General features: G+C 51.9%; 1 protein-coding gene across 5 annotated transcripts in view; it reads right to left on the bottom strand.

Moving 5' to 3' along the window:
- Positions 1-22,299, bottom strand: part of ECE1 (endothelin converting enzyme 1) — a 128,428-nt gene that overhangs the window by 60,830 nt on the left and 45,299 nt on the right. For 2 of the 5 annotated variants that reach the window (XM_054502671.2, XM_063667444.1), the window contains exons 2-3: positions 12,695-12,781; positions 1,829-1,970 (exon numbers count right to left, since the gene is read on the bottom strand). In XM_054502671.2, the coding sequence (XP_054358646.1) occupies positions 1,829-1,970; positions 12,695-12,781 (229 nt within the window). Of the gene's footprint in view, positions 1-1,828; positions 1,971-12,694; positions 12,782-12,994; positions 13,234-16,828; positions 16,853-16,898; positions 17,193-21,514; positions 22,121-22,299 lie in introns of those variants that run through there. The other 3 variants (XM_054502681.1, XM_054502661.1, XM_054502654.2) reach the window with 3 other exon arrangements.

The raw sequence follows: 22,299 nt of genomic DNA, 5'->3' as shown, positions 1-22,299 counted from the left end.
CTTCGGAGCTCCGAGGGGCAGTCTCAGGGCAACACTGGCTGCCGGAGTCTGGCCAGCTCCCGCTGCTCTGAGCCAAGAGCTGTGCAGACGTGCTGGCCAGGGTCCACACTGACCAGCAGGGGGTTCAGAACTAGAGCTGATTTAGGCTGAGGCGACATGGCAGTGGCAGGAGAGGATGACGAACTTGTGTCCTGTTAGTATAGGAGGCACACACACACACACACACCAGGACACAATCACACAATATACACACACTCAGCAGAGAAAGACTGTTCCCAGCTTCATCTTCCTTCTTACCCCTTTGTTCGTTCAAACATTAATTTATTCATTTTACTATCTGCACACCTATGGCATGGGCACTATGCTAAGCACATCTGGTTAAGGGCCTGAAAACTAGTCATTAATTAGTCAAATATGCGTTAAGCACCTGCTGAGCCAGGCACATTTGGTAAAACACCTACAAACCATTATAGTTAACTAATCAAGCAATTATTTCTTAAGTACAACCTATCTTTGTGGAATGAATGAATACCTGTTTGCCTAACCCAGGAGGGATGGAAGAATGCTCAGACGAAGGCCCTGCTCTTTTCTAGGCCCCTGAGTCCCCTCCCCACCCCAGCGCGGTGCGGCCACCCTCGCAGGCCAGCAACTTCACAGAGGGAAGGCTCCACACAGTCTGGAGTGGATGTTCCCAGGTCCTGTGAAAGCTCCTAATCTCTCTCATGGGGTGAGCGACCGAGTCAGTGGGTGGGATGCTGAGCAGAGCCCCCAGAGGCTGCTCAACTAGGTGAACCATCTGCCATCAGAAGAATAAATGTTGGGGCACAGGGGACTGAGAGGTCCTGGCTTTGGCTAATTCCCCATTCTTATTTCTAACTTGGATCCACCCCTTCACACTTCATAAGTGTTTACTGAGCATCAACTCTGTGTGAGGCACCTGGCTAGATCCACTCAGTTGGAAACAGAGAACTAGTCTCAGACCCCTACAGCAGGATCAGAGTGGCCCAACTGTATCACCATTCAAAGCGGGACAAAGGCACCGACCAAGGAACATGATGGGCAGCTGGATCCTGGAAGGGCAGCTCTCCTGGGGGTGTAATGCGCTCTGGAGCGTACTTGGATTACAAAGGGAGGTGGAGCCTGGGCTTGAGTCCAGTAGCCTGTGGGTGAATTCCAACCTCCGCATTGGATTAGCAAGTCACTCTCTCAGTGCCTCAGTTTCCTAATATGGAAAAGGGGCCAAAAGTAACCACACCTCACAGGGCTGCCTCCAGGAGGAAATGAGATTGCATCTGAAGCCAGGGGTGTGGTATTTGGGTATTTGGTCCGAGGAGAAGAATTCAGTAAACAGAGGGCATTATTGTTATTTTATTGGAATTAGAGATAGCAGACAATGTCAGCCTATGTGTGTAATTACCCCACATCCTAGCAACAACAGTACCCAGAGCTAAAGTTGAAGAAGTCCTATGAGGCACCAGCTATGTGACATATGTTATCTCTAGTCCACAGACCCATCCTCCAGTTGGGTACTGTTTTCCCATTTAAATTAGAGAAGACACAGGCTGAGGGAATAAGTGACTTGTCCGAGGTCACACAGCCAGTAAGTTGCTGGGACAGGATGTGGACTCAAGTGCGAGACCTTTATACCCCCCACGCTGCCCACTTCCCGGGTCTTGGTCTATGTCAGCACCCAGACCCCCCTGGGCCTGTCTCCCTCCTTGGCCTCAGAGGCCTGTCCCGGCTTAAGCAGGGAAGCCCCCCTCGCCCAAGCTGACAGAGCCGGGGGCAGGAGTGAGTCAAGCCCACCATGCAACACGGAGGTACCTACTTGTCTGGTACTGGATGCCTAGCGCTGCCAAGCAGGCCACCAGTCCTGCCACCAGAAGTGCCACCAGCACCACCAGCCGCTTCTCCACCTGGGTCCGTGCAGCCCAGCACCTCTGGCCACTCCGGGGGCTGTGGAAGTTCACCTGCAGGGAAGGAGGCAGGAGGGGCGGGGAAGACGTGAGCCCCGGGCCCCGCTTCCCTTGGAGGAAGGGGCTCCGCAGCAGGCCCAGGCCCTGGGGAGGCATCAGGGCTGCCTCCTTCTCAGGGGTGGTCTGGTTCCCACAGATTCAGCCCTAATCCAGGAAAGGAACAGCCACCCTGCTCAGCTGCTCGGATCTGCTCCCAAACATCAGACAGTCAAGCAGCTCAGCCCCGACAGGCTTGTTTTTTTGTGTCACTCGATATGAGTGGAAGGAAAAAACTACAGCTTTTCCCTGTTTCTCCAGTGAGGAGTTCAAAAAAGAACAGGATGTTTGGACTTGCAGGCATCCAGTGAGTACCCAGCTGGGCTCTCTGCAGAGCCCCCACATCAGCGGGGTCAGGGACAAGGGTGACACAGCCATGGCTCACACTTCCCAGAAGCACAGACATCCTTAGCTCATTAAACCCTCATAATCCCACGCAAAAACACATGAGCCACCTCGTTATTTTTCTTTTTACAAGTGAGGAAACTGAGGTCCAGAGGTGAGACCCTGGCTTCTCACCACCCAGCTGAATGGGGACATCAGGGATTGGAACCTAAAGCTGTTGATGCCTGAGCCCATGAGGGGATCAAAGGTGGGTCCTGGGAGATGTTGGCAGAGATGCAAGGAGAAATAGCTTCATTCAGGTCCTGAAAGGGAGGAAAAATCCCTCCAGCCTAACAGTCTAGCTAAACAGGAAGGGAGGCACAATGAGAGGAAGTGCAGGGTGTGGCAGGGCCCTCCCTGCCCGAGGAGGGACACACCAGCCAGCAGCAATGGGGGCCGACAGCCCAGGCCTCTCACACCCAAGGCAGCTTGGGGTTCTCCTCTGTTCCAAGAGGTGCTTCCTGCAAAACCCACGGCCACAGGACAGGAAGGGTCTCCTGAAGGTGGGGTGACATGCGTTCAGTGACACTGTATCATGTGGTAACAGCTGAGCACCAATTCAGGGCCATGCTGGAAATACACAGCCCAGCAGGGAGGCAGATAAAGAAACAGACTGGGGTGGGCAGGGGTTCAATCAGGGAAGGCTTCCTGGAAGGGGTGATGTCTGGCCTGAGTCAGTCAGAATAAGTAGGAGCTGGCCAGATAAGAGGGAATGGAAGTGGAGAGGAGAGGGGGGCCTAGATCCTAAGGGGCACAGAATGCCAGGTTAAGAGCCTGGACTTCCTCTTGAGGACTGGAGTGACATGATTAGATTTACCCTTTGGGAAGGGCAGGGTGGAGGGAGCAAGGCTTGCCAGGAAGAAGGGGAGCTGTCAGGGAAGATGAGGAGACTCAGACTCTGACCTGCAACAGCCCCACCAACAGCCTGAGGAGTGCCCCTGGTGCCAGGTCAGAGCCCTGAGGGAGTCCCACCCTGGCACTTGGGGATCTGAAGTGGGTCACTTGAGGGAAGGGTACTGAGAAGCCACGTGGCCATGGTTAGGTATTTACTGGGCAGGAAATGACTGGGAATTGCTGCACCAGAGACGGAGGAACACAAACATTTTCTGTGGAAAAAAAAAATTGGGTTCCAAAACTGAGAAAAGGGGCCGGGCGCAGGGGCTCATGCCTGTAGTCCCAACAGTTTGGGAGTCCGAGGTGGGAGGATCACCTGAGGTCAGGAGTTCAAGACCAGCCTGGCCAACATAGAGAAACCCCATCTCTACTAAAAAACAAAAATTAGCCGGGAGTGGTGACAGGTGCCTGTAATCCCAGCTACTCGGGAGGCTGAGGCAGGAGAATCGCTTGAACCTGGGAGGCGGAGGTTGCAGTGAGCCGAGATTGCGTCACTGCACTCCAGCCTGGGCGACAGAGCGAGACTCCGTCTCGGAAAACAAAACAAAACAAAACAAAACTGAGCAAAGGATCTTGGGGCTTAGAGACACTTCCTTGGAGGCCCAGGAGGCTCAGACACTGAAGCAGCTGGGTCAGGCAGTGGGAGGGATGCTGCCCGCTCAAATCGCTCAAGAATCTCTTCTGAAAAAGTGAGCAATGAAAGTTTCAGACCATGCTACCCTCATGAATTAAAACTTCAGGCTGTGAGGGCCTGGTGCAGAGAGAGACAGCCTGGTATGATGCTAACACGTACACTGTACTCAAATGTTTATAAAGTGCTTTTTCAGAGTAATCAGTTATCTCACACACTTTACCTTGGCCTCTGGTACTCAGAGGGGTCCCAAGGACTTGAAGCAGGCACTGCCTTGCCTAGGGACACTGACGTATGTGTCCTGGTGCCCCTGAACTTGTTTTATCCTTCCTCCTTTAGGCCTCTCATGCCCCCATTATCGTGGTTCAGCTCACAGGGCACAAGGAGGCTGTGAGACAGTGTTTTGTTTTGTTTTGTTTTTTTGAGACGGAGTCTTCCTCTGTTACCCAGGCTGGAGTGCAATGGCACGATCTCGGCTTACTGCAACCTCTGCCTCCCGGGTTCAAGCGATTCTCCTGCCTCAGCCTCCTGAGTAGCTGAGATTACAGGCACGTGCTACCACGCCCAGCTAATTTTTGTATTTTTAGTAGAGACAGGGTTTCACCATGTTGGTCAGGCTGGTCTCGAACTCCTAACATCGTGATCCACCCGCCTCAGCCTCCCAAAGTGCTGGGATTACAGGCATGAGCGACTGCGCCGGGATGAGACCTTGGTTTAAGAGGTACCCATCAGCCAAGCATGGTGGCTCATGCCTATAATCTCAACACTTTGGGAGGCTGAGGCAGAAGGATGGCTTGAGCCCAGGAGTTCAAGACCAGCCTGGGAAACATAGTCAGACCCCATCTCTTAAAAATAAATTAAATTAAATTAGCTAGGCATGGTGGCATGCACCTATAGTCCCAGCTACTTGGGAGGCTGAGGTGAGAGGATTGCTTGAGCCCAGAAGGTCGAGGCTGCAGTGAGCCATGATTGTGCCCCTGCACTCTAGCCTGGGCAACAGAGGAAGACCCTTCTCAAAAAAGAAAAAAAGAGGCCAGGCGCAGTGGCTCACGACTGTAATCCCAGCACCTTGGGAGGGTGAGGTGGGCAGATCACCTGAGGTTGGGAGTTTGAGACCAGCCTGGCCAACATGGTGAAACCCCGTCTCTACTAAAAATAAAAAAATTAGCCGGGCATGGTGGCACATGCCTGTAATCCCAGCTACTGGGGAGGCTGAGGTGGAAGAATCACTTGAAACTGGGAGCTGGAGGCTGCAGTGAGCAGAGATCACGCCACTGCACTCCAGCCTGGGTGACAGAGTGAGACGCTGTCTTGAAAACAAAAAAAAAAAAAGAAAGAAAGAAAAAAAGAAAAGAGGTACCCCTGTGCCTGGTGCTAGCTCCAGGGAGCCAAAGGACACAGCCACTAGGCTTGGGATGCAGGAAAACCTCACCTTAAATGGACAGGGAAATGTCGTGGTGTGGGCGACAAGGAGACAGCTAAGAGCAAGGAGCAAAGCCATCTGCGGAGAGAAGGGAGAGAAGAAAGGACCAGAAGGGGGGAGATGAAAGAAACAGAGGGAGAGGAAAGGGAAAAAAGAATAATGGCAGCAAATAAACACTTGAGTGCTAAGTGCCTGGGATCATATTAATTCTATTTTGATGGTGCAATTCTATCTTCATAACCTTCTTTTTTTGAGACCGAGTCTTGCTCTTGACATGCCCAGGCTGGAGTGCAGTGCCGCCATCTCGGCTCATTGCAACCTTGGCCTCCCAGGTTCAAGAGATTCTCCTGCCTCAGCCTCCCGAGTAGCTGGGACTACAGGCACATGCCACCACACCTGGCTAATTTTTTGTATTTTTAGTAGAGATGGGGTTTCACCGTGTTAGCCAGGATGGTCTCAATCAATCTCCTGACCTCGTGATCCGCCCGCCTTGGCCTCCCAAAATGCTGGAATTACAGGCGTGAGCCACAGCACCTGGCCCATAACATTCCTTTTTAAAATTTTTTTTAATTAATTTTTTTTTTTTTTGAGATGGAGTCTCACTGTGTCGCCCAGGCTGGAGTGCAGTGGGGAGGTCTCTGTTCACTGCAACCTCTGTCTCCCGAGTTCAAGCAATTCTCCTGCCTCAGCCTCCCAAGTAGCTGGGATTACAGGTGTCCGCCACCACGCCTGGCTAATTTTTGTATTTTCAGTAGAGACAGGGTTTCACCATGTTGGCCAGTCTGGTCTCAAACTCCTGACCTCAGGTGATCTGCCCGCCTCAGCTTCCCAAAATGCTGGGATTACAGGTGTGAGCCACTGCACCCAGCCTATCTTCACAACATTCCTAAGAGTAGGTATTAGTGTTAGCTCCAGAAGAAACACAGGAAGTCGGGGCATGAAGGCAAACAAAGAGGAGAGAGAACAGTGAGGCAACCCATGTCTCCAGGACTGGCAGCCGCAGACCTACCACAGGAAGTGGAGCTGACCCTCACTGTTTGATGCAAAGTGCTGAATCTAAACAGATGGTGTTCACTGCAAAATTAAATTAAAATTAAGCCAGAATTGAATTAAAAATTCATAGTTCCAGGCAAGAATAGCAAATGGAGTTTGAAAATGGGGTTTTTAACCTTTGTCTTATTCTTTGCTTGACTTGTACTATCAGCTATGGGCCTCATGGTTTCTGGATAAGCCTTGTCTCTAAAGGCAGAATGAATCCAGATGCCTCTCCCTGGGGCAGAAGAAGTCACCTAGAGGTACTAGGCCAGGATCAGGAGGCCTCTCCAGGGCAGGGTGGCCAATTCCTGGGGGCAATGGAAAGGGCTGGGCCATGAGTCAGGGCACCGATCTGCTTCCAATGGCCGCTGGCCTCGGCTGAGTCTCTTTTCTTTGCATCCCTGTCACACCTGCCCAGCCTCCTTCATGGGACTGTGGAGGGGATCCGTGACATGAGGTCACAGCGGGGGGAGATGTGACTGGTTTCTTAGTTTTCTTTTGGAAATGAGGTCCTGTTAAGCATGGGAGACTGGCCTGAGCAGCTTGGAGGGTAGGATGATTGGTGGCAGGCAGCCCGGTCCATCTCAGGAGAGGGCACTATGAAATGGCCATCCGCTAAGAGGCAGCGCTGACGCCTGGAAGACGCAGAATCACTGCAGATGCTCAGCTCGCTGGTGGGCTTAATTTCCTACTTATTGTTGTGGGAGGCAGAAAGAGAATGAGAGGGAGGGGGTGCCCTCAAAAGAGAGAGGTGGAGAACGAGACAAAGAAATGAGAGAGCTAGAGTAAGGGAAAAAGAGCAGCGGTGTCCAGCCAGGAGTTCCCAGGGTTTCCTCTGCCAAGGGAACAAAGCCCTAATCCGGGACACATATTTGGTTACAGAAGTGAGTGCTTGGCTCACCTAGGCTTACAGCAAGAACAAGTTCTGCAGGTGAGGACGGGGCCTGCTGCCTGGGGCCCAGGAGACAAGCCAGGAGGAGAAAGCGTGGGGAGCCAGGTGAAGCCAGGTTTTCAGAGTCAGGTCGGAAGGTAAGGCAGAACCCAGCAACCTGGGCTGCACGAAGCAGCAATGGGAGTGGTCTGGCCAAGGGTCTGGCAGGGATCCCACTCCTCTGCAGCCAGAAGCCCAGCCACCCGGGAGTGCTGGCAGGGGCACCAGGCTCCCTGGAGTAAGCCTTTGAGAGCAAGTCGACTGTGACAGCCCAGTCTGCGAGGAACCCTGCCTCCGGAAGTTCCCCAAGTCAGTTTGGGGAAGTTTCTTCCAGTAAAGTTTCCATGAGGTGGCCTTCTGGCTGAGGCACTGGGGTCAGTCCAGAGCAAAATTCTCAAGTCCTTGTGTCCTCTTGTCTCCGCCTGAGCCTCGTCTGCCACCCCACGCAGATGCCTGACTTTAAACGACTGGTAACAGCTTAAAATATGATCCGTTGTAGGGGAGGGCACTCCTCACATCTTAGCAAGAATCAAAGGCTAATATTTACAAGTACTTTCCAGCTTTCATCGCTTCCCAGAAGGAACACCCAGCTCCCCACAGCATGGGAGAAAGATGGTAACCCTGAGAAGTCAAATATCCCACTGTGTGTTGCTGGGCAGTCTCTGGGCCTCAGTCTCCCATCTCTAAAATGAGGAGGCTGATTGAGGTCCCAGGTGTGACTTCTCAGACTCTCGAACCTCAAGGCTATATAATAGGCAAACAGAGTTGATAACAACTCCAGGTAAACAGACATGTCTTTTTAAAGTATTGAGTGGGCTTGTCCCTGAAATCATCCTGGAAAGACAGCTTTGGCCAGGCATGACGGCTCATATCTGTAATCCCAGCACTTTGGGAGGCCAAGGTGAGAGGATCGCTTGAGCCCAGGAATTCAAGGCTGCAATGAGCCATGATCACGCCACTGCACTCCAGCCTGGGCAACAGAGCGAGACCCTGCCTCAAAAAAAAAAAAAAAAAAAAGGCTGGGCACAGTGGCTCATGCCTGTAATCCCAGCACTTTGGGAGGCCGAGCCGGGTGGATCACCTGAGGTCGGGAGTTTGAGGCCAGGCAGGCCAACATGGTAAAACTCCGTCTCTACTAAAAATACAAAAATTAGTCACGCGTGGTGGCACACGCCTGTAATCCCAGCTACTGGGGAGGCTGAGGTGGGAGAATTGCTTGAACCCAGGAGGTGGAGGTTGCAGTGAGCCGAGATTGTGCCGTTGCACTCCAGCCTGGGCAACAAGCAAGACTCTGTCTCAAAAAAAAAAAAGAGAAAAAAAGAGAAGAGAAGAGAGCCCTGTGCAAGGTGGGAAAAAAATGAGAAAACTATAACTAAGAATTTAATATCTCACCTTTCTTTTTTTCTTAACAACAAAAAAAGATTTTTAGAAGTAACTGAATGAATTTCAAAGGTTTTGGTAGACATGGCCATCTGCTCCTCAGTTCAGGCTGCAGGTGTAACTTCAGCTATTTCCCTTCCTGCCACTGAAATGGTATATATTCAGGTGTGGGAAGATCAGGCAGCTGGCTTTGGCAGAGCAGAGGCTTCAGAGAAAAAGCTAGCATATTTAGACGTATATTATTATATCATGTCACCCACAGTGAGTTTCCGTAATAATCCTCATAACAACCAAATCCATTTTCTAAGCATTATCCAAAATGCTTTCCCTCATACTGTCCCATTTGAGCCTTTGCAACAGCTCTGAGAGGTGGGCTAATAATATTAACCCCATTTTACAAAGAAAGCTGTGGAAGTGAGTTGCTTTCAGGTCTCACAGCCCAGGAGAGACAGAGCTGGGGCTCCAAGTTAGAGCCAGCTTGTTTGAATTCTGTGCTTGGTTCAGAGTGACTCACTTTAGTAGACTGCAAGTAATCTGTGCCTAAAATATGGGATAAAGAAAAAGAAAAGGTTAGGCACGGTGGCTGTAATCCCAGACCTTTGGGAGGCTGAGGCAGGAGGATCACTTGAGGCCAAGAGTTCGAGACCAGCCTGGGCAACATGGCAAAACCCCATCTCTACTAAAAATACAAAAAATTAGCCAGCATGGTGGCACCTGCCTGTAGTTCCAGCTATTTGGGAGGCTGAGGTGAGAGAATCACAGGTCAAGGCTGCTAGTAAGCCCAGATTGTGCCACTGCACTCTAGCCTGGGCAACAGAGTGAGACCTTGTCTCAAAAAAAATAAAAAAAGAAAGAAAAAGAAAAACCCTTTCAGGTGAGGTACAGGTAGAATTTTGCTCTGGTTAAATTCAACACTGGCCAGCAGGTCCAATAATAAAAAATAAATAAATGTGGCAAGTAATAAAGTAACAAATGTGTCAAGTTTGGCTGAAAAATAGAAGTTTTCATTTATTAGTTATTGGTGTTGATCACCTGGGACTTCTTAAAACGAATGGACTTCAAAATCTTGAAAAATCAAATAGCTTATTTTTTAGCTGTCCATCAAGAGAAAGGATTTGGGATGAAGGGTCTATTTTAAAAAGTCTAAAATTGAGAGCGCAGGCTGGATGTGGTGGCTTATGCCTGCAATCCCAGCACTTTGGGAGGCCGAGGCAGGCAGATCACCTGAGGGCAGGAGTTCGAGACCAGCCTGGCCAACATGGCAAAACCTCGTCTCTACTGAAAATACAAATATTAGCCGAGCGTGGTGACGTGGGCCTGTAATCCCAGCTACTCCGGAGGCTGAGGCAGGAGAATTGCTTGAACCTGGGAGGCGGAGGTTGCAGTGAGCTGAGATCGTGCCACTGCACTCCAGCCTCTACAACAGAGAGAGACTCTGTCTCAAAATAAATAAATAAATATAAATAAATAAAGTTGAGAGAGAAGTTGTATTGCTAGCAACCGGCCCAAAGGAAATAATCTGAAAAGCTAAAAATGGGTCACCCATAGAGTGACAGCAATTGAGCCTAAGTGTCCAACTGCAGTGGATTGAATAAATATATTTTTATAAGTTGGTACCATGAGGTGTTATGATTTTTAATGGCTGCATGTTTCGGAAGTTTCTGACAATGTAGAAGATGCTGAATGAAAAATGCGGGATATAACATTGTGTATTTAGAGTGGGCTCAACTATGCTTAAAAATATATACACACAAGTGTGAAAAACTAGAAACCGTTATCTCCAAGTGGCAGGATTACTGCTCCGTTTTTAATTCCTTTTTATACTTGACTATCTTTTCTTCTCCCCCAAGTGAGCATATAAAGCTTTTACATTGTGGGAAAAAAAAAGCCAATGATTGAAAACATTCAATTAATAGAATACTCTGCCTCATAAATGGAGATGAATGGGTTCTTGACTCAGAAAAGCAACCACTGGCTAATTCATGTTCACTTTGGGGAAGTTGTGGCAGCGCCACACAAGCCAAGCTGGGTACCCACAAAAATGCCCCAAATCCTTGCGTAACCTCTTTGCCTTTTCCTGCAAGGAAAGTGGAAAATGTATCCATCTGGGGACAAGACACTAACTCCAACCATAGACGACAGCGATGTGACCCCAGGAATGTCTCTAACCTCTCTCCGTACCTCACCTTTATCATCAGTAACATGGCCACGCCAGCCCTTACTTCATGGGTCATAAAGCAATAATCCTAGCAGGCCGCATAGAATATGTACAACATCCACTTTCTCTAACATCCATTTCACAGTGAGGCCGCCACCACTGAAAGAGATTAAGCCACTAGCCCAAGGTCATGAGTGGAGTAAGAATTCAAACCCAGGTCGCTGGCTTCAGAGACGGGCTCCTCCTGCCTGGCCTGGGGCCCTCCCCAGAGAAACGTGCTATTTCATCTGAAAAAGGCTATATCCCAAACAGGCTGCTGTGAGGATAACAGCAACACGGCATTATTACTTTGCTGTGAATTCTGAAATGCTTTTGTGTTGATATATTTAGACCCTTCTGTGGAAGATGAGACTGAAAAACATTGCTGATTAGATTCTGTTTTGGTTTGAGAAGGGAAAAGCACCTGCCCCAGAAATCTAATTTCCTGCCGGCTTCAGCCTCTTAAGAAGAGTCCACTGGAAAGAGGTTTGAGGCCGACAGGGTTTGACGTGTCGCTCTCGGATTTTTAGCTCTGTGACCGAAGGCCAGTGGTTGCCCCTCTCAGAGCCTCAGTTTCCACATCTGTAAGTGGGGACAGTAATCCCTCCAGCTCTCAGGGGTGTTCCTGAAGGTTAAGCAGGGGTACCACACATCCCAGTGGGTAGAGCCCTTGGGACCGTGAGTTTGGGTCCCCTGGGCCTATGTGATTCCTGGAGGAGGAACTCCATCAATGGTGTCTCCCTGCGCTGGGAGGGTTATTCCCGCTTCTAAGAGGGGTGTCTGAGTAGAGTGGGCCTGGCAACTAAGCGTCCATTCATCCTAAGCTCGCCTTTGGGAAGAGTTGTGTGCCAGTTCACCAAGTGGCCCCAAGATTCTCCCGAATACTTCCCTTGGTCTACCTGGCAGAAATCCTCCGGGAACTGGGGTGCCCCAGCTCCTCTTTCTACAGTGGCTTCTCAAGAGCCAGATCACTGGGTCTCCTAGGGTGTCCGCACCCTACGTGCTAGGTTTCCAGCGGTTTCCAGCACCTTCCCACGCACCTGGCTGGTTCCAAACCCCTCCAGCGCTGAGGTCTTGGCCACAACTGTCCCAGTGCAGCCCCCCAGGGAGGGGAGGGCAGAAAGCAGCCTTGCTCAATGTCCTGTCACAAGGCAGGGACGGGGGTGGGGCCCTCCCCAGGAGTGGGCAGATGAGATGCCCACAGGCGGAGATCCTGGGGAGGGGAGGAATTGGACTTCCTGAGTAGGCTGAAACGGGGCAGGGAGAGGGGGCAGAGGACAGGTTCCTGGCCCCAGGAAACTCAGGTATTGGGAGGGCAAGAGGAAGAGGGTGGTACTGCCTCCCGGATAAGGTGACCAACTTCCCAGTTTGCCTCGGACTAGGGGAGTGGGTTCAAGGGATGCAGGGCTTTCCACGCTAAAACAGAAACAGCTGTAGACTCTGCCAGTAATGGGCCTGGGCAAGTCCCGGGACATTCACAAACTGTGCCTTCCGTGGAAAGGGAACTGGACCAGTTCGGGTCTCGGGGGGTGCTTTCAACTCTGCCACCTGGGCTGTGGCCCCAGAAGCAGGTGGCCGGGAGGATCTGGGGATGGCGGAGGCAGGTGAGGGGAGACTGGTGGACTCCGGCAGGCTTCTCCGCGCGGAGCTCCAGCTGCGGGGAGGCGCGGCCCCTCCCGGATGGCGGGACGGGGGAGGGGAAGGGAGGGGAAGAGGCGGGGTAGGTAGGTAGGGGGGCGCGGCAGCAGCAGCGCGCATGCCTGGGCCCGGGGCGCCTGGACGTCGGGAGGGAGCGGAGGGCGCCTACCTGCAGGCCGTTGGGGTACGTGTCGCCCTCGGAGAGCGAGTCCACCAGGTCCTCCTCGTCCAGCGTGGCCCGCTTGTAGGTCGACATCTGCAAGGCCAAATGCAGCACGGACTCCCTCAGCGCCTCCATGGCTCTCGCGCCAGAATGGGGAAGCGGCCCCGACCCTGGCGCCGCCGCCGCCGCCGCCGCGCCCCGCCCCGGCCTGGACACCCGAGACCGAGACCGGCCCACGGAGCGGCCCGCGCGGGGAGGGGTCCCGCCCGCCTCCCGCCCCCGCCCTCCGGGCCGCGCGCGCCTCACCCCCAGCGCCGACAGCAGGGCGGACACCGGGGGCGGCGGCCACACGCCCCGCATGCTGCGCTCCAGACGCCTGGTCCCGCTGCCCGGGTGGCCGGGATGGGATGGGCCGGGCCAGGCGTTGCACCACCTTCGCGGGCGGGGCCTGATCGGTTCGCCGGCGCCCGGTTCCCAACCTCCGGCCTCCCGGGGAGACCCCAAGACCCGAGAGGCCCGGGGGAGATGGGGACCCCTCCCTTCCCCGGAGGTCGGGAGAGGGGGCCCCCAAACTGAAGCCCCTAGCAGGCAGGAAAGGCCCTCAGTGACCCCTCCTTCGAGAAAATCTTAAGTCCCCCTTCAACAACGGGGTGCCCAGTGGCAGATAACAAAAGTATCAGGAAGGTGCCCTCGATTTGGCCCAGAGCAATCAAGACAGGTTCCCCCCAGCATCAGCCCTTAATGTGTCTAGGGGGTTAATGCTAGGAGGACCAGACAAAAAAGGTGGGGTAAAAAGGTAGGTGTCCCCTTTCAGTTCCCCTTTCTAGCTCAGAGGCCTTTAAGCCAGAGTTCGTGAATGAGTTTCAGAAAATTTCAGAGAACTCCCTGACACGGGATGAAAGGAGCTGTGTGTGTGCATTTAGATGGCTGCAGGGTGGTCCGGTGGTCACCCCCGTGCTCAAAGGTGTCGCCCTCCCTGCAACGCAAGAGAACCATTGCTCCAGGGGGAGTCAGAAGCCAAGAAGGGGACCCTTCTTTCCCATCTTCCCCCTCAAGACTCAGAGCCTCAGCCAGGTGCCCCCCTCCCCGGCCCCTGAGCCCTCTCCTATAACCCTAGGCAGGGAAAGGGGGCTCTCTCGGATATGAGGTGTTCAGTTAGGGACTCAGCCCCAGCACTGTCCCAACCAAGAACCCCAGAGAGGTCTAACCCAGCGGATTTCCAAAGGACTCTCCCCTTCTAGCAAGGCGGGAATCCCTGCATTTATGCGTACTTTTCAACTTTGCAAAGTGCATTTCTGCTCATTCCAAATTTGATTCTCACAGTCACACATATGTGTGAATAAACAGGTTTAGAGGGGTGAGGGGCCTGACCGCACAGGGACAGTGAGGGCAGTGGCTCCTGATGGTCTCCTGGCTTCCACTCCTGCCCTCTGACAGCCCCCTCGGCAGCCAGGATGAGCCTTTAAAATGAAATCTGGCTGAGGCCAGGCGCCATGGCTCGCTCACGCCTGTAATCCCAACACTTTGGGAGGCCAAGTTGGGTGGATCACTTGAGGTCAGGAGTTCAAGACCAGCCTAGCCAACATGATGAAACCCCATCTCTACTAAAAATAACAAAAAATCAGCTGGGCCTGGTGGCATGCATCTGTAATCCCAGCTACTCAGGAGGCTGAGGCAGAAGAATTGCTTGAACTCAGGAGGTGGAGGTTGCAGTGAGCTGAGATTGTGCCACTGTACTCTAGCCTGGGTGACAGAGTGAGACTCCATCTCAAACAAACAAACCACAGAAATCTTGCTGGGTGCAGTGATTCACACCTGTAATCCCAGCACTTTGGGAGCCTGAGGCAGGAGGATCACTTGAGTCTAATTCTAGGCCAGCCTGGGCAACACAGACCCCATCTCTACAAAAAGAAAAAATATGTATATATATACATAAAATATATATATATACACATACTATATATATACACATAAAATATATATACATAAAATATATGTATACATAAAATATATATATACGTAAAATATATATATACATAAAAAAATATTTTTTAATTAGCAGGACGTGGTGGTATGCACCTGTAGTCCCAGCTACTTGGGAGGCTGAGGTGGGAGAATCGCTTGAAGCCAGGAGGTGGCGGCTACCACGAGCTGTGATTGCACCACTGCACTCCAGCCTGGATGACACAACAAGATCTTGTCTGAGTAAATAAATAAAATAAAAATAAAATTCTGATATTACCACTCCCTTGCTTAAAAACCCTCCACTGTCCCTGGAATGAAATCCAAACCCTTCACCAGGCCCCATGGCCCCTGCCCACTCTGGGCCCTCATCTTGTGCTGCCGGCGCCCCACCCCCACCCCCCAACCTCCTCACGCAACTCCTCAGTTTCTACAAGTTTCCCCTTCCCCCAAGACCTTTGTAGCTGCTGTTGTCTCTATCTGGAACATTTTTTCCTCCTCTCTACTCCTCCCATGGTCAGCTCCAACTTCAGATCTCAGCCTACCAGCTCCTCAAATGTCCCAGGAATCCTAAGTAGTCCCCCAAATTCTCTGTTACAGCATCCTGTTTGTTTTCCTTTACAGTACTTGTTGCAGACTGTTTTGTTTCCATGTCTTTATCATCACTCTCTCTGTCCCTCCCCAGAATCCACAGCTTTACTGGGGCTGGGACCTTGTCTGGCCTGTCCAACAGAGACTCTCCATCACCCGGCACAGAGTAGGTGCTCAACAAACGGTTGTTAAAATCAAAGGGGGGACAAGTAGAGGACAAGTGCCTTCAAGTTCTCAAGAATTCTCCTGCAACTAACTTCATAATGCCTACAGAAACAGGGAACACATCTAAAGGTCACAGGCCCTGGGGAGGCAGGGTGCATGGGAAGGCTCTGAATTCTGGAGACTTCTGCCTCACTCCCACCGGGTGGAGGAGTTTCCATTACCCATCCCAGAGAGAGAGGGGACTCTGAGGCTGCTTCACTTACTGCTGGGTTGCAGCTGGGCTTTTTCTAGAATAGGACACTTGGTTACACTACGTTACCAGGTGTCGACTGCCAGAGGAAAAGACTTTTGAAAAAGAAGTTCAGTTCACAGAACATCTCCCCTGGGCACCTGGGTGGTGTAAGGGATTCACCCGGGTGGTGTAAGGGATTTGTCAGTTCTTTTATACCCACTATCTCTTTTAAGCTTCTCACCCTTCCCTCAGAAGTGGGTATCACTGGTTCCTTTTACAGAGAATGAAACTGAGGCCCAGGGAAGTAACTCGCCCAGGTGCGGTTAAGCGATGGCTCCTCCTCCTTCTGTCTCATTTCAGAGATTTCCCCCTTCTGGCAAGCTCTCCTGACCCCTCTCCAGGGACCCCAGACAGCATTTGGTCCCTGGCTCTGTGTCCCCACACAGCCACCCTACCCCATGCTGCCTTTTACTGAGGCACACAGCATTTTAGACAGGAGAACCCTGATGGCAGAGGCTGGGTCTCGTGGGACCCTGTCGCCTTAAGGGCTTAATCTGGGGCTGGAGCCTCTACAGATGTTTGAGCAAAGGCGGGAGGCAAGGGAGGGAGGCCGGAAGCCACCCCAGGGACTCTGATGTCCACCCTGCGGCAGCCTGTCTGTGGACAGATGATGCAGGAAGCTCACGGAACTCCCAAGCAGAAATCAGCAGAGATGGAGCCTGGTTATTTTTCAGCACACAAAAGCCGAGGGCCCCTTCCTGAGATGCCTGCCTCAGCCCGGTAGTGAAACTGAACCCACCTCAGACGGGAAAGGCTTGGCGGGCTCTGCTTGGTGGGAAGTCCACAGTGAGTGACTGACATTTCAACAGCTGCCTGGGGCCCTTTGCCCAGGGCCTTCCATTCACTACCTCAATGGCTCCCCACACCCACCTAGAGCCTCAGCCTCACAAGTATCGCTTCCAGCTTACGGAGATGGGGAGGGGCCTGGATAGACCAAAAACCAACCATGCCACTTGACAAGTTCTCTCCTAACCCCACAGTGCCTCGTCCCTGAGATGAGAATCATCACCTCCGCTTTACAAATGAGATGACCAAGGGTCAGGGAGGAGAAAGGACCTCCCCACAGCCCTGAGTCACCTGCCTGGAGACTGAGGGAGCCATAATGCGAATCTTCCCCCTGCCAAACCCACCGACTCCATTACGCTGCCTCCAGAGAACCCGAGCCCCGCGGCGAGAAAGTGGCAGAGCTGGGCCTCGAACCTGGGTCCTGGACTCTTGGTCCTGTGCTCCTTGTGGAAGATGAACTGCTTCTTCAGGTGGGAACCTCACAGAGCCTGGGTGCCCTGGGCAGACTGAGGCTCTGGGCTGACAGGGCAGCCAGCATTTATCCTCCCTAATTGTCTCATTTGTGGTTGTGGGTGCCACGCCTGGGCCCGAGCACGTTGGGGAAGGTAAAGAACCTCCGCTTTGGTCTTCTCAGTTCCCTTCCTGGCACTGTGCAGCCGTGGAGGAGAAGTCTGGGTTGAATCTGGGTCTGGTGTTCAAGAGGAGGGCCTGGCAGAAACCAAGAGTGGAGGGGTGGAACCATGGCTCCCTGTGGACTGCCCCGTCCTCAGTCCCCGGTGCCCCAGCTGCACAGAGGAAGTGATGACAGCCAGATGAAGGTGCAACTGTGCCCAGCTCTGGAAACTCCACCCTTGGAAATCAAAGGCCTGGGGTGAGCAGAAACGAGAAATATAAACACGCACAGGTTTCTGGCGACAAAAGCCTCCTGGCCTGGTGGCACCTGGGCATGACCCCCTTTGCCCAGACGACATTAGTCACTCATATGGCTCTTGCGTTTGGTTGGCCAAAGGCGGGGGATCATTAAGGCATCTTGGGGTGATGAAGTGGAAAAGGGAAGCCCCACATGTGAAATTCTGAGGCCTGGGACTGAGCCATACCCTCCACAGCTGCTTTCACATTGTCTCTAAGCCTCAGCTCCTTAGAGACGCTGCCCTTTGTGGCCGAAGTCCCCATCAGTTACTACTTTTGGTGCCAGTAATTGGCTGGGATCTGTTAAATCTTTACATGTCATCTAAAATACACTCATATTATCTGGTAGCTAAACACTTATATTTAACAGATGCTATAATGTAGCGGGTAAAAGCTCTGGATCTAAACCTCATTTCAGATCCCCAGTCTGAACTTCCCAACTGTGTGACCCTGAGCAAGTGACTTAGCCTCTCTGTGCCTCAGTACTCATCTGTCAAATGAGGATGATGATAATAATAGTACCTCCCTCATAGGACTCTGGTGACACTTAAATGAGTTAATATAGGTAAAGTGCTTGGCTGGGCATGGTGACTCATGCCTGCAATCCCAGCACTTTGGGAGACCCAGGCGGGAGGATTGCTTGAGGCCAGGAGTTCAAGACCAGCCTGGGAAACACAGCAAAACCCTGTCGCAAAAAAACAAAAACAAACCCAAGTAAGACAACTTTGGCCAAGGGGTAAGATATAAAGATATGGCTATCATTTCTAAAGATATGCCACTTGACATTTATTATTATTACATTATCCATTATATTTCCCAGTATTTTTCACCAGAGAAATTTCCGTGTGATTAACTTATTCTTAAATTTACTATGAAGTTCCTGAAAGTGTAAGCTGCTTCTTTACTTTTTAATAACAGGAATCAGTTTGTATCTCTTTTTTCTTTGGCTGCCAGGAAACTCATAGCCAAATCAGAAACTCGCCTTTAGGTTCAGTTTTTTCCTTGTCCACATTTTCCATTCTGTTTTCCGTGATTCTGATTTTCCATTTGGTATTGCGTGTCATTTTACTGAATCTGTTTTATTTATAACCTATCATGAATCCTTTGTGGAACAGAGTTAGAAACAACATTTATCAGGCAGTTAAGACAGACCTGAGCCCAAGCACAGGTTTGCTGGCTCATGTGACCTTGGACATGTTGTTTTTACCCTCAGGTCTCAGTTTCTTCATCCGTAAAAGGGCCGTTGTAAATACCGAGTAAGCTAGAACGTGAACTGCCTGGCATCCAGCAGCCCAGCCCTGCGTGAACCGCACCAGAGGGACATCCTGCGCAGGCCACCTCTTTCTGCTTGCTTCTCCTTGTCTTCCTCACCACCCCTCCCATTTGCTTCTGCCCTCATCCACATTTTCCAGTCTTGGCCTTTGTTCAGCCAACATTTGTTGTTACTCTAGCCCTGCTGTAAACTCAGTGAAAATAACAGATTGCCTAGGTGATGGAGGTTAATATCAACAGCAAGAAGTCAAATATGAGTTATTAATAGAAATCATGTACCCTTCGGCCCGGTGCTCATGCTTGTAATCCCAGAACTTTGGGAGGCGAGGCGGGCAGACTGCTTGAGCCCAGGAGTTTGCGACCAGCCTGGGTAACATAGTGGGACTTTGTCTCTACAAAAAATTTTTTAAAAAAATTAGCTAGGTGTGGTGGCATCCACCTGTGGCCCCACTACTTGGGAGGCTGAGGTGGAAGGATTGCTTGAGCCTAGAAGGTTGAGGCTACAGTGAGCTGAGATCACGCCACTGCACTCTAGCTTGGGTGACAGAGCAAGACCCTGTCTCAACTACAAAAAAAAGAGAGAGAAATAAAATAAAATAAAGTAAAACGAAACAAAACAGAGTCATTGACCTTGACATTGCCCAGTTCTCAAGACTCTTTTATACTCTTATTTGTGTTTTACAATCACCTTGTGGGATAAGTCCTGGGATCCCCATTTTACAGATGCAGAGATTGAGGCTCAGAGAAAGGAAGCAGCTTGCCAGAGCTGGAGCCCAAACCCAGATCTTCCTGGTTATCTTGGGGCCTCACCTCCTTTTTTTGTGCCTCCTACCCGGGGCCTGGCTCTCTAGGCTAACCTCCTTCAGAGGCTATGGGCCACCCATCTGGGATGTGGGAAATAGGGACAGATATAACTGCTGGGGCCTGGAGAGGGAGACTCCCCTTTGCACCACCAAGGGCTCAGATGGAACTGAGGGCCTGTGCAGGGGAAGGCAGCAGATGGGCAGGGGCTGGGGAGGCCGCAAGGTGAGACTCAGGGAGACACTCGAAGGCCAAGGGCACAGGGCAGAGGTAGGAGGTCAAGGTTGCTAACTGCCCCTTGGAGAAGGCAGCAGCCCTGCCAGCCTGTGAGCCAACCACTCTGGCGTGGCCCCGAGTCCCAGGGCTGGCCTCCCGTGAATGTGCTGGCAGCAGGAGACTTGCCTCCGCACACACAGCACTGGGAAGCACTCACTCACGTGGCCCAGTGTTGACTCAACTGCCAGAGGCCCTGGGGAGCACCGGGAATCTTACCTAGTGTTGCTGGCCCATTCTTCAGTGCCTGCTGTGGAGGCCACCCCATGCCCAAGCCCCAAACCTGGTCAGCAGCCTCTCACTCCTACCTGATACAGGCCACTGACCTGCCCACCCTGTCCACCTGCCTGGCAGCCTCCATCAATCATCTCTGGTCCTCCGTCCAGGCCCACTGGGCTCTGTCCCCTCGGCATGCCTTCCCCGGTGACTCCCGACCCCCTTGATCTCCTACTGTAGCTCCCTTTAGTCCTTCAGCTCCTGGCTAGCTCCTGGCAGAACTTTCTTTTTTCTTTTTTTTTTGAGACACAGTCTCACTTTGTCACCCAGGCTGGAGTACAGTCGCTTAATCTCGGCTCACTATAACCTCTGCCTCCTGGGTTCAAGCGATTCAATTCTCCTGCCTCAGCCTCCTGAGTAGCTGGGACTACAGGCGCCCGCCACCATGCCCGGCTAATTTTTGTATTTTTAGTAGAGACGGGATTTCACCACGCTGGCCAGGCTGGTCTCGAACTCCTGACTTCAGATGATCCACCCACCCCGGCCTCCCAAAGTGCTGGGATTACAGACGTGAGCCATGGCTCTTGTTGTTGTTTTTTTTTTTAAGAGACTAGGTCTCGCTCTGTCACCCAGGCTGGAGTGCAGTGGTGTGATCATGGCTCACTGCAGCCTCTAAACTCATGGGATCAAGTGATGCTCTTGCCTCAGCTTCCTGAGTAGCTGGGACCACAGGTGGGTAGCACCATGCCTAGCTAATTTTAAACATTTTTTTGTAGAGACAAGGTCTCAATGTATTGCCCGGGCTGTTCTAACTCCTGGGCTCAAGCGATCCTCCGGCCTCAGCCTCCTAAAGTGATGGGATTACAGTCATGAGTCACCACGCTTGGCCTGGGCAGGAGTTTCTAAAGTGGGACTGCCTCACACATCGACTCCCTGGAGCTGGCAGGATGAAGCCCATGAACTTTGGCTTGCTAAACCCTCCCTCCCGGCTCCCTCAGGAGTTCGAGTCTGCCTTCTTTCTCCGGCTGGCTCCTCAGCTTAAAGCGCTTTCCTCCAGGCAGCTCTCGGGCTTCGCAGTGACCCTTCCTCAGTGCTCCGCAGCAGCATGCTTCTGGCATCTCATCCCAACACAGTGACCGGCAGCTAAGTGCGGCTGTGTGGCCCTGACCAAGTCATTTCACTTCATTTTTATGCTTTGGCTTTCACATCTTTCCACGGATGTGAATGGAGATGATCATGGTGCCGACCCCAAAGGACCCTTACACGTCTTAAAAAAGTGAGCCATGGAAAGGCCTCAGCCCAGTGCCTAGCAGAGAAGCAGCACATGGGAGGGAAGGAACGACTAGAGAAGACCCGTGGTGTGCCAGGCACTAGACCTGGGGCTTGGTGGCACATGTCAGCTCCTTGCAAGTGTGAAACAACTGGAGTGCAACGAGCATCAGTAACTCGCCCTAAGTCACACATCTGGTAAACAGCAAAGCCGGGATTTGAACCCAGGTTTTCCCATGACATCGGATAAGATGGCAGTTACCACCTCCTTCTAACCCACCCTGCCTCACCTGCTCCATCCTTACGACTTCAGGTGTCACCTCCCAGCTGGGTTTAAGGGGCTGAGTTGTCCACTCTGATCTTCTCCAAGCACAAACTGCAAAGCAGACCAGAAAGCAGCTGGCCCTGACTCCAGGGCTACCCACAGATGCCCCTGCACCTCCTCATGCTCCTGTGCTCCTGTGTGATGTCCTGGGCTGTGCAGGATGACAAGGCTGGGGAAGTCCCAATCTGAAGAGACCAAGTGCTCCCTGACAATTTGCTGATCTAATCATGTACAACTTAAGACAAAGTTAACCCGTCTCATTGAATGATATGGTATAATGGTGATGACTGAGCTGCCCAGTAATTGTGCTCAACCAGGAAGCAGCTCATGGAGTCAGTTGTAATTAGTATTTGTGTTACACAGGTGAGTGGGTGGGTAAGGGCTGGGCAGAGGAAGGAGGAAGCGGGTGGGGCAGGAAGCTCTGGGGACTCCTTAGATCCATGAACCTGATGCCAGCCGACTCATGTGGTTGATCTTGTCTAACCTTCATGATGACCGCATGATGTACTGTTATCTCTCTTCTAAGGTGAGAAAACGGGCTCAGAGAAGTCCATTCACTAGTCCAAGGTCAGACAGCTAGAAAATGACAGAGCCAGGGTTCCCTCTTCAGCCCAGGCGATGTCTTGGACAGCAGAAGGAACAGGAATAGGGCTGGGAGGCTGGAGATCCACATCTGGGTCCCAGTTCTAACACTGCCTTACCCTGGGCCTCAGCAAGTAGCATCCCGCTTCAGGATACAAAGAGATAGTA

Source organism: Pongo pygmaeus, chromosome 1 (genome assembly GCF_028885625.2).
Source record: "Pongo pygmaeus isolate AG05252 chromosome 1, NHGRI_mPonPyg2-v2.0_pri, whole genome shotgun sequence".
NCBI lineage: Eukaryota > Metazoa > Chordata > Mammalia > Primates > Hominidae > Pongo > Pongo pygmaeus.
This window is presented reverse-complemented; position numbering and strand designations above follow the sequence as displayed.